At 46.2% G+C, this 11,973-nt stretch overlaps 1 protein-coding gene across 1 annotated transcript; it reads right to left on the reverse strand.

Annotated features, from left to right (window-relative positions):
* Nucleotides 1-1,521: 1,521 nt before the first annotated feature.
* On the reverse strand, nt 1,522-11,958 carry Ung (uracil DNA glycosylase). The gene is made up of 7 exons (XM_077108883.1): nt 11,812-11,958; nt 11,016-11,222; nt 10,382-10,477; nt 7,076-7,173; nt 6,424-6,512; nt 5,378-5,556; nt 1,522-2,598 (listed from the first exon to the last, which is right to left on the reverse strand). The coding sequence occupies exons 1-7, from the start codon at nt 11,941-11,943 to the stop codon at nt 2,458-2,460; spliced, it is 942 nt and encodes a 313-aa protein (XP_076964998.1). The 5' UTR covers nt 11,944-11,958; the 3' UTR covers nt 1,522-2,457.
* Nucleotides 11,959-11,973: the final 15 nt, after the last annotated feature.

Raw genomic sequence — 11,973 nt, forward strand, 5'->3', positions numbered from 1 at the left:
CTTGCAAACTAGGGCTCCCAAGCTAGAAGCTGTTTTTACACTTGTTAAATGTTTGGAGGGAAAAAAAAATCAAAAGCTATCTATAGATACGTGAAAAACATGCTAAGAACAAATTTCAGTGTGTATAAAGTTTTACTGAAACACACCTCACCTCTTCGTTGACATTTTGTGCTTGGCTGCTTTATCTATGATAGTCAAGCAGTTTGCAGAGACTAGGCGACTGAAACCTGAAATGTTCAGTACCTCAAACGTCAGTGTGCCCAGGCCAGCCTGAAAAGCCCACTGTCTTTTATTCATTTTTATATATTGAGCACTGGAAAAACAATCAGAGACGAGGAGCTGGGAACAGTGGCACACACCTGTAATTCCAGCAACCTGGGAGGCCGAGACACAACTGCAACATCAAGGTCAGCCTGGGTAACCTGAGACCCTGTCTCAAAAATAAAAGGGACTGGGGGTATAAATCAGTGAGAGAGTAGCTGGGTTCAACCCTCAGTACCAGTAGATAATCAATAATCAACTTGTATTTTTTTCTGGGGGGAATCATAGGCCCTTTAATGTTTTCTTTTCCATTTACAGTTTCACTATGTTAAAGATTTATTGTTGCTGGTTGGTACTGGGGCTTGAACCCAAGACGCTTTACCAGAGCTACATTCCCATGCCAGCCCTAGTCCTTACATTTGGAGACAGGGTCTTGCTAAGTTGCTTAGGATCGCACAATGCTGAGGTTGTGATCCTCCTGCCTCAGCCTCCTGAAGCTGGCTGCCACACCAGAAGTTGTTAAAAACACCAAATTGTTTGCTTCTTTAATTTTTGTACAGCAGTGGCTCCTACTGGGAAGGAAGATCCACTCACTGATCCCTTGCAGTGCTTTTGGGAAGACCCCAAAGTGACCAGAGGCCCAACTGAGAAGGCATCTATTACACTTGAGAAGTCTGTGCTGCTCACAGAACAGTGGAATCCTGAGCCCTTTTTTTCATAGATAAGGAAACTCTGGTAACCCAGAGAAAGCAAAGTATCTGGGCAAAGCCAAGGTCTGTCTCCACATCCTTGCCCTCCTAGGAAAAGCCTCTGCTGGACTCGTTTTCACCTGAGGCGCTTTTCATCAGGGCCTAGGCCTGCAGGCCAAGCACATAGCAAGCCCAGAGCTACACCTCAGCCCCATATCCTGCTTTCTTGTCAGACAGCCAGGGAATCCCACCTTCTTCCTCCAGCCCACCAGTGATGAGGGCCAAGTGCCAACAGACCAATGGGTGACATATGACAGATTCAGAGGGACGATTGGGCAAGACAGACAGCACCCAGGATCCCCAGAACCTGCCTGGCTGGCCTGTCCCACAACACTAGGCCTGCTGGCCAAGTGGGTGGTTCCATTCAGGGCGGAAGGAGGAAAGGCAGGCCCGGCCATTCCTGCAGACAATGACTGCCATGGCAACAAGCACCCGGTCCCTTAGTACAAAGGACAAGGCAGCCCAAGGGCTTACACACATGCCAAAGAAAAGAGTGGACAGGAAGCAAAACTTCAAGGGTTAGATCTTTTATTACCAAATTTGTAAGGGTTAACTCTTTAACCCAGCTAACAGCAAAAACCACCGTCTTTTAAAAAAATATGTATCTGCATATCTTACAAAAATGTAAAAATCTCCAGTGATGCAAAAAGAAAAAAAAAAAAATTCAAGTCCATAAAAATAGAAATCTGGCAATCTGTCCCTCCTTAAAACACCTCAACTGATGACCCTAGGAGAAAGTCTCCCACCCAGCATGAAAACAAAACAGAACCTTCTTCTCTATTCAACTTCACCTTCATTCCATGCAACAAAAACAGAGCCCACTGCTTCTTCATCCAGTCTGAGGCTCACACCGAGGGTGTGAACCTCAGGGATCCTTGCCTTTACTATAATCAGGAAACTCTGATCCTTAGCTTTTGGGACAGATTCCTAGAGGCTTGCAAAAGGTCCTCCAGATTCTTCTAGAAAATGACCTGAAGATTCTCCTAAAGATTTAAGGGGCTTTTCTAAGCCAAGCCACCAAATACCTTGTAACCTAAAGTCTAACCTATCAGCTAAAAATGCTAGCAGCAAGACCAAACACAGCTGTCCCAAAAAGGTGCATCTCTCCCATTTTGAACCAAAGAGGTAAGAGCTGGACAGGACCCAGAACCTGACCTCACTGGTCTTGAGAGAAGTGTGCTTATTTCAGGCAGAGCCACCTTTGCCATCCTTGGGCCTCATCTTACTGTGCCGGGAGGGTTCAAATACAGAAATGGTCACAGTGCTTTATCTCTGCTGTCCCTGGCTGGGCAGCCTGGCTCTCTGCTGTTGAATGGAAGCTCTCTCCTCTTAGGCAAGGCACTTGAGAATAAGGAAATTTTCAATGACTTCACAATTGACGAATACTTCAACAGCAGCTTCTCAAAAACCACCCCCAGAGAAAAAGAGACCCCCTCTCAGTGCAAGGTCACAGCTCCTTCCAGTCGATGGGCTTCTTGCCAGATTTCTGCAGCAGCTCATTAGCTTTAGAAAAATGTCTACACCCAAAGAACCCTCTATACACGGACAGCGGGGAGGGATGAGCAGTCTGCAGTACATGGTGCCGCTTCTGAAAAACAAAATAAAAAGTGGCAAACTGGGGACTTTCACAAAAGACTATGACATACTTCGAGACAGTCATGCAATTCCCACCTCCCAAAGGTGTCTACCTTCAGCATTCCGATTAGAGCAGGGCTCACCTGTTCATCACTTTTACAGGACTACCTTTGCTAGGTGGCGCAGGGGATCCAATCTCGGCCTTCAATTTGGCAATATCTATGCCTTTTGGGGGTAGGGGGAATACCAGGGATTGAACTCAGGGGCACTCAGCCACTGAACTGCATCCCCAGCCCTATTTTGTATTTTAGAGATAGGTCTGTGTTGCTTAGTGTCTCGTTTTTGCTGAGTCTGGCTTTGAACTTGTGATCCTCCTGCCTCAGCCTCCTGAGCTGCTGGGATTACAGGCATGTGCCACTGCACCCAGCTTATCTATGCCATTTTCAAGTGCCCACATAGTATCTAGAAATTCCTTGGCTATAATTGCATTTAGATTGCATTTCCTAAAGGATGCTATGACACCCACACAGATGTGCAGAGATTGAGACCAACCATAGCACAGCTTAGATCTAAGTCTAAAGCTGGCTGAAGCTTCATGTAAGTCCAGTGTTCAAGTGTTAAGGGACCAAGCGGCCCCGGGTTCAGTCTTTAGTGCCAAAGCAAAAACAAAAGCCCACCAAAACAAAACTGGACTAACCTATGTGTACTGATATGGGAGGACATCAAAAAACAAAGAAAAAAATTTAAATGTGGCACTGGCAATCCAGAGCTATCTACACATCTTGTACTGAACTATACCCCTGGCCCCAAGACCCCTAAAATTTATCAGGTGGAAACAAGCAATAATTACTCCCATGTATACTTCTTTACTTATAAAACAAGATTTTGGGCTGGGACTAAACGGTAGCACACTTGCCTGGCATGTGTGAGGCACTGGGTTCAATTCTTAGCACCACACATAAATAAATAAAGGTCTATACCAAGTTAAAAAAAAAGACCTTAGCAATCCATGAAAGATTTAATCTTATGTTAGATTTTTTTCCCCCTCCAAGATTCCAGTTAGAAAAATCCCTAATCCAGGCACAGTGGCACAGGCCTATAATCCCAGAAACTCAGGATGGCAAGTTCAAAGCCGGACTGGGAAACTTTTTCAAAATAAAATAACTTTAAAAAGAAATTGGGGATGTACTCAGAGTGTTCCTGGTTTCAATCCCAGTACCCCTAAACAAACAAACAAACCCCCCTTCCCCAAACTCTGAAAATGTGTTATGTATTCACACAAACTTTGGCAGACAAAAAAGCTTTTTGATCTGACTTACATGCTTGGCTATTATTTGCTTATATGCATGAGGACTCCAGAAAAATATATCAGAAACTAAATACCAGTGCTTAGCTGAGTGAGGTGGAGGGAGTAAGTGGACAAAACAGGAGGGAGGGAGGCTGTCCAACACATAACTGCACTTGTTGTCAATCATGAGAATTTACTAAACCTTTGAAAAACTCTATTAAAAAATAAAGACAGGGGCTGGGGATGTGGCTCAAGCGGTAGCGCACTCGCCTGGCATGCGTGCGGCCCGGGTTCGATCCTCAGCACCACATACAAACAAAGATGTTGTGTCTGCCGAAAACTAAAAAATAAATATTAAAAATTCTCTCTCTCCCTCCCTCCACTCTCTCTTTAAAAAAAATTAAAAAATTAAAAAAAAAAAAAAAAAAAATAAAGACAAAGCTCCACTAAAGAGAAGATAGGCAATGACTTATGAGTGAGGTCTGCAGGCTTGTGCTCCATCCTTGGCTGAGACCTAACGTACCCACTGGCCCACAGACTGCAGGGGCTATGCCTAGTGACAGTGGGCTGCTCCACAGATGCGGGGACATAAACCAGAGTTCTGTGGGACAAACTCAAAGCATGGCTCCACCACTCACTGCCGCTTTGGGCACATGCAAAATTGGGCAGTTCACTACCACTGCACTTTTCTGAAGCCCAGATACCACCGTTGGGTCCCTGCATAGGCCTTGACCTCCTTTGCTGAAGCATTCACTCCGGAATCCTCCCACCCAGCACTCCTCCACTACTCCCCCTCCTGCCCCAAACCCTCCTCTGCTCTCCACCCAACACCCTCACCTCTCCTCTACCACAGCTATGCTGCAGAGAAGCTGATAGCTCATGCCAGTGGGGAGCAGGGCAACTGTGAGAAGCAGGAGGATGGAGACGTTTTAGGGGCAAAGTTGATGAGATTCACAGACAGACATGATTTAAGGGGAAAGAGGACTCAAGAATGATTTCCAGGTTAAACTCAGCAACCAGGTACCCAGGTGTGCTAGGTACATGGGGAAGGATAAAGAGGTAGCAAATTGGAGAGGATGCGGCAAAGGCAGTACAAACAGCTGGTTTGGTTGTGCTGGACGTTCACAATTAGATATCAGTGACGACACTGACACCATGTGCAGGGGAAATTGGGTGTGTGATTAAGTGGAATTCCTCATGTTTCCTACATGCTCCCAATTTCTTGGAAGCAGGACACTTGCCTCATTCACCAGGCAAGGCATCACATGCTAAAGAAGTAATGCCAGGGACCTTTGTGTCCTCTGTGCACAGGGCGTGCCGAGTCTGTACCACTAACTGCAGGAAACCGAAGCTGGCAGGCTGCCTTTCCCACTTCACAGCTCACCGTGTGTGTGGACAGATGCCCTTCAGTTCTCAAGGGGAAACTCAAGAGAGTCATTTCCTAACACTGACTGGCAGGGATTCTTAGAATTCTCTAAACTGCCTAGAGCATAAACACCCATACCCTGTCGATGGCACTGCCCTTCTTCTGTGCGTATGAGCCCCAGAGCAGGAAGACAAGGCCGTTCAAGTTCTGATTCAGCCAGGACACGACTGCGTCGGTGAACTCCTCCCAACCCCTCTCCTTGTGGGAATTGGCTTGATGGGCCCGGACAGTGAGCACGGCGTTGAGCAGGAGGACACCTAGGAACACAGGCCACAGGAGCACGTGAGGCGGCGGCTCAGCCGCAGCAGCAAGAGGGTCAGACGCACGATGAACCATGTGCACTGTGGAATGATCCTAGGTTATGAGGAAAGCCTTATGACATGGCCAGCGTGGGCTATCCAGGGTGGGCTCTGGTGAGACTAGAGGCCACTCTATTGTCATCTCTGCCCTTTTGGCATCTTCCAGTTTATAGCGGTAAACATGGGTTACCTGCCAGCAGAATGTCTTTTAAGTGCCCTATGTGATACTAAATAACCCCAAATAAGAAAACAGGCCAAACATTCCACTTAAACAAAAACAAACTTCAAGAAATTAAGAATAAACATTCTTTTTTCATCCTGGTTGTGGACAATTTATTTAAAAAAAGAAGTCTCAAAATAGGCACTAGACACACAGCTCCTATCAATATGAGCAGAGCCACTTTTTGAATGCTTAATTAGGTGAACTGGATAAACTTAAAATATCATGCTTCAAATTATTTTTAAAAACTGGCTGCAGAACAAAAGACATATCCTAAGAAAATACTTTTACTCATATAAACTAATCATTTCCCCCCTCCAGTACTTCAGATCATTGATCTTCAGGGCACTCTACACTAAGCTGCACCCCCAGCCCTTTCTATTTTTTATTTTTAGACAGAATCTTGCCAAGTTACTGAAGCTGGCCTCAAACATAACAATCCTCCTGCCTCAGTTTTCCGAGTAGCTGGGATTATAGGCATGTGCCACTTGTACCCAGCAAAACTAGACATTTAGTACTTTATGATGACCTTTTAAAACTGTAAAGAGGATAAAATGACGACTGTTAGCGTCAATCCAAAATGTATCTAGCAGGGGTTGGCTTACCTTGTTTGGCCCATCCTGATAAATCTCCATGACCAGGATGAACAAAACCATCTATGTCTGTAGACAGCTCTTTATAAATGTTTTCCAAACTGAAAGAAAGAAGGAAGAAAAACAAAAACAGGATCTTAAAGCGGAATCCTGAAAGTTCAGTGATTCCAAGACAACATGTGAAAAAGCTATAGGTTTAAAGCCAGCCCCTGGAAGGGACAATGGAAACCACGGCACCAATTAACAAGATAAACACCTGCAATCCTGACAGGTAAATCTGACAAAGACCTTTACTTTGGTCTGTATTTGGATATAAGGAACAGAGTAATACCTTGAAAGATCCAAGTAAATCACCCAGCAGTTACAACCCACCTCCCCACGGACGCTTACAGTTTATATCCCCTTTATCTGTTTTATATAAATATTCCAAGGCAGTGGTTTTTAACCAAGGGTGCTCTGACTCCCATATAACTTTAATAGCACACAGGACAACTCCAATTCCCCAAAACAAAGAATGACCCAGTCCAATGTCAATAGTGCCACGTTGAGAAATCCTCCTCCAGAGGCTAGTGAAAGTCCCCCAAATAACACTGCTTGTAATTTACAACGTACACATCCAAAAGCAATTATGACTACAGCATTGCCATCTGCAAAGCAACTGTACCTGGGCGGAGGTGGAACAGGTCTTTGGACGCTAAAGCAGAGCCCATGAGCTTGATTGGGTCCATGATAAGGATCTTGTCCCAGGATGACAACCTTCACCTGTAAACACCAGGTGGCAAAGAATTGAACCATAATACTGCTGTGGTCTAAGTGAACATGTGGCTGACTGGTCATCTACATGGGAAGACACAACAGTGAAAAGCAAAACCCTGCTCCTGGCCCAATTAAGAAGCCCAAGGGAGGATCCATGGGTCACCGTTATGTCCAATTACCAAGTCATCTGTCAAATACTCTGAAATGCTGCCCTGCCCCGCCCCTTCTCTGACACAAATGTTCAAGCTGGGGTCAGTTTTGCATTTATTCTTTTCACTTTTCAAATTACAGAGTAGAACTGAGTACATGGTGCACGTCTGTAACTCCAGCAACTCAGGAGGTTGAGGCAGGAGGACTCCAAGTTTGAGGCCAGTCTCAGCAATTTAGTGAGACTCTGTCTCAAAATAAAAAATAAGGGGGCTGGGTACGTCATTAAGCACCCTGGGTTCAAGTTAAGGTACCTCAAAAAAAAAAAAAAAAAAAAAAAAGGTAATGTGAGTCAGGTCCAAGGGCATGGGAGTGCAGGAAGCAAGGAAGAGCAATGAGGTCCTCACTCAGAGGTGATGAAATGCAGGCTGGCTCGGCTTCTGGATGCAGCACCTGCCTGTCTCCTCCTGCTTCTGTCCCTGGTGCTCTCAGAACCTTCCTCTGCATTCTACATCCTTCAAATCCAGCTACAGATGTTCCCATGACCAAGAAGCTCTCAATTCCTGCCCCTGGTGCATATTCTTCATGGTGAAGCAGATGGACAGGCAGGAAAGCTTTCTGGCTCTGAGACTCTGGTCCTAGATATAGAAGATTCTGGGCAAATTATCTAATCTCCCTGACCCAGTACACTTACCTATACAGCAGCCTGGCCAGCCCAATGGATTTTGAGAGGCCTCCCTGTTTCATAATCACTGGTGTTCAGAACATGGCAAAATATTCAAACAGGGAGCAAACTAGCATTGAAAAAATATGCACATATTTATATATATTTGGTATTGGGGATGAACCTAGGAACTTGCACAAACTAGACAAATGCTCTACCAGTGAACTATATCCCCAGGCCTTTTTGAGACTGAGTCTTGCTAAGTTGCCCAGGCTGGCCTCCAACTTGCCCACTTGTCAAGCAGTCCTATTACAAGCAGGCACCACTGGCTAGTACTGAATTTAACTTTAAAACCAAGGAGCTAGATTCAAAATTCTTGCTCTAGGAGATAAATTGTGAAAATTTCCTAAGCATTAGGTGTGACTGCCTTATCAAGACAGTTATTCACCTATTCCACTTCTACTGGATTTAATGAATATTTTGTAAATCATATGATTCCTGCTCCCATTTTTAAATGGGGAAGGAAAAAGAAAACACCTAAAAAACTTCAGAGTAAGCAGATACTGAATGTATTACATGGAAAACCAAATCACAAAGCTTCAAGTACCACAGATGGATGCAGCTGGTTTTATTTTATTCTTTGCAGTGCTGGGGACAGAACCCAGAGCCAGATATTAGGCAAGGACTCTACCACTGAACCACACCCAAACCCCTGAAGCTGGTTTTCAAGACAGAAGCAAGGAGTGTTGCTGTACTAACTCTGGAGAGGGAGAGTGAAGGGGGGAGATAGGGCCACATCCTACCTCCCAGCCTTATCTAAGGAGGGTATTCCATGCTAATAGGATGGGGTGCAGTTGGTAGGAAGGAATAACTTCTAATGTTCCAAAGCACATTCCAGTTCTAGTAGGATTAACTATGGTAGACAATTAATTGAATATTGCAAAATAGCTAATTTCCAACACAAAGAAATAATAAATGTCTCAGGTAATACAATTACCTTGACCATCTCATTACACATTGTATACATATATTGAAATGTCACACTGCACCCCATAAACGTATAATTACTACATGCCAGTTTATATTTAAAAAACAAAAAGGAGAAGGGCAATAATGGTTAACTATATAACTATTTTGCAGATCAAATACTTTAAGAACATGGAGGAGGGGATCTAGCCACAAAATGTCAGCATGATATATATGGACTGTTACTGTGTGGTGTGGCCACTTTGGCCCTGGGTCAGTCTCCCACCATCCAAAACACACACTCAAGCGTTCCACTTCAAATGAGCCCAATCAAGTCCTTTTCCTAACACTATGGCTCTCTCACAGCTGTGGCCTGTTGCGACCATATTCCCCCAGCAGCAAAGACTATACCTGGGTAGGACACACAAAGCCCTGAGAGATTCATCACGAAACACAGGAAAGCAATTCAGTCACTCTGTAATTTTTGGGAGGCTGACTGTCCAACCAATGCATTATCCTCTGACCCCTTGTTCTATTTCCTCTACCAGTTAATTTAGCAGTGTCAGTTCTGATAGGAAAGCTGGATAGGGAAGATGAGGCTATTACATGAGATGGAGTTGGGAAATTACCAAGATTTCAACAACCCCCTACTCTTGAAGGCTGATTGAGCTGAACAGCCTTGCTCCCACCTGGGAAGAAACCCAGAGAGCCTTCTGCATGCTAAGCAATGCTTTCTCACTGAGCCATACCCCCAGCCCATTCCTGCTACTTCTAAACATAACTCTCATTCTTTTTTGCCTCTTTTGTGCATTTCTGTACATAACAGATCCTTCTTTCCCAGTCCTATTATCTGCGATGAACAAGATTTTTTTAAAGGCTCATGGAGGGGGCTGGGGTTGTAGCTCGGAGGTAGAGCACCTACCTAGCACATGGGAGGTGCTGGGTTACATCCTCAGCACCACAAATAAATAAATAAAATATAGGTCCCTCAACAACTTAAAAAAAAAAAAAAAAAAAATTGGGGGGTGGGGGCCGGGGTTGTGGCTCAGTGGTAGAGCACTTGCCTAGCATGTATGAGGCACTGGGTTCCATCCCAGCACCATACAAAAATAAAAACAAATAAATAAAGATATTGAGTCCATCTGCAACTAAAAAAAATATAAAAATAATTTTTTAAAGGTTCATCGAAATAAATTTGAAGTAATAGGTAATAAATAAAAGAAAGGCATTGTTCTACATATTTTCCCTTTTTGTTGCAAAGGTAGCACAATAAAGATTAAAAAATAAATATAGGGTGAAATATAGTCAGCCAAACCCCATAACTTTAGTATTAATTTCTACTGAATGACGGATTATATGGCTTTTCTCCAGTGCCTCTAATTAACAAGTACTATTTGATTCCAGCCCCTAGTAAAATTCACCCACAATTGTACTTACATCTTTTATGTCACATGTTTGGGTCCATGTGAAGACTTGGTGTGGAGGCGGGTAAACAGTGTAACGTTTTCTTTCTTCTGCAACGAATCCCATCAGCTGATTTAAAAGATCAATTAGATTTAAAAAATCAGATTCTTACTGGAAACCTGTAAGAATTCAGTAAGAAAACTTCTCATGCAAGCTATTGACTCCCTAAAACGTTTCAAAACCAAGTTCTTTAAAACAAAACAAAAAAACCCTGTACCCACAGGGCCTTAAGTTCGGGTCACCCCAACTCCCCTGTTTCTCGGGGACGGATGGCTGTCGTTTTGCCTGATGGCTTTCATGTCCGGGTGATGCCAATACTTCTCATCTTTTTCCCAAGTGGGAATCAGTCTGGTTGTTAGATGCCAACCTTTCCTGGGGAGCAAACTAAGTGGCTTAAAACCCACGACATCACCTTACCGTCCTTCACAACCTATGTGCACACTCAGATCATCACGGCTTTGGTTCACCCGCTTCGTGGTAGAAACCCAGCGCAGGAGGGAAAGGAGGAGGCCGAGGAAGCCCAACATGCTCTAAACGCAGATGGCCTGCCAAGCCAACAAGAGCCAGTGCTCCCCGGACCCCTGGGCAAGGCGGCTGTGCGGCTCACCTTGATGAAATACGGCTTCCCGAACTCGGCGCCCAGGGGCTTCCTCCAGCTCTCGCCGAAGCCCACGGGCACGTTGCGGGCCGCGAGTCTGAGCAGCGCCGCGGCCTTGTTTCTCTGGATGCGGACCAGCTGCTCCTGGCTCAGCGGCGAGGAGGGCGGCGTGTCGGGCTCCTCCTGCCCGACCCGGGCCTTCTTGGTGGGATGGTCCTGCAACGAGTCCCCGCAGAGGCGGGTCACCAACCGCACAGGCCGCTTCCCGGGCGCCCGCAGCTTCCGAGCCAAACCCACCAGCGGTCGGCTACAGACGCCCATGGCTAAGGCGGGTGCGAGCCAAATCAGACAATTGACTCCAGGGCTCGGGGTGGAGCCAGTGCAGAGCTTTGGAGTCGGTACTCAGAGAGCCCCGCGGGCTCCTGAGACTCACTAAGGCGCCCCGCCCTGCGGGACCCGCGGCAAGCGTCCCCACGTGGCCTTTTCGCGGCAAAAAGCCCTCCTCCGGGGTCCCGCCTCCCTCTCCCTCTGATTGGACAGAGGGCTGAGAAGGGCGGGACAGCTGCACGCCGATTGGCGCTGTGATTCCCGAGGCCCATTCCCATTGGCTGGCCCTGCAGCATGGCGGCCGATGAGGGATGGAAGCGGCTGTTTTGAAGGCATGTAGGCTGTATTCAACTCGGGTCCCTGATTTACTGAGCTAGCAGTGCGCTCCTGCACCGCCCCGGCCAGATGGCATTCCTGACTTCTTCCCCATCCCTGCCCCTCGTCCCCGGGCCCTGAAGCGGTCTCCGCCGCGCCTCACCGCTGCATCGCCGTTCTCCTCAGCTACAGCTGCCACGCCGGTCCCCAGGTCGGCCGGCTCCGGGCTGCGGACACTTCGCTTCCTGGCGGGGCTCGGGGAGAAGAAGGAGTAGAGGGTCTTCTGGCCAATCATCCCGGAGCCGAGGAGGGAGCGAAGGAGCGC

Source organism: Callospermophilus lateralis, chromosome 1 (assembly GCF_048772815.1).
Source record: "Callospermophilus lateralis isolate mCalLat2 chromosome 1, mCalLat2.hap1, whole genome shotgun sequence".
NCBI classification, from domain to species: Eukaryota; Metazoa; Chordata; class Mammalia; order Rodentia; family Sciuridae; genus Callospermophilus; species Callospermophilus lateralis.

Excerpts from the sequence above, each read along its gene's own strand:
- Ung (XM_077108883.1), bottom strand. The coding sequence starts at position 11,943 with ATGATTGGCCAGAAGACCCTCTACTCCTTCTTCTCCCCGAGCCCCGCC. Across the intron at positions 11,223-11,811 it reads AGGAGAACGGCGATGCAGCG|GACCATCCCACCAAGAAGGC; the intron begins GTGAGGCGCGGC and ends GACTCGTTGCAG. Across the intron at positions 5,557-6,423 it reads ATCAGGATGGGCCAAACAAG|GTGTCCTCCTGCTCAACGCC; the intron begins GTAAGCCAACCC and ends CTGTGTTCCTAG.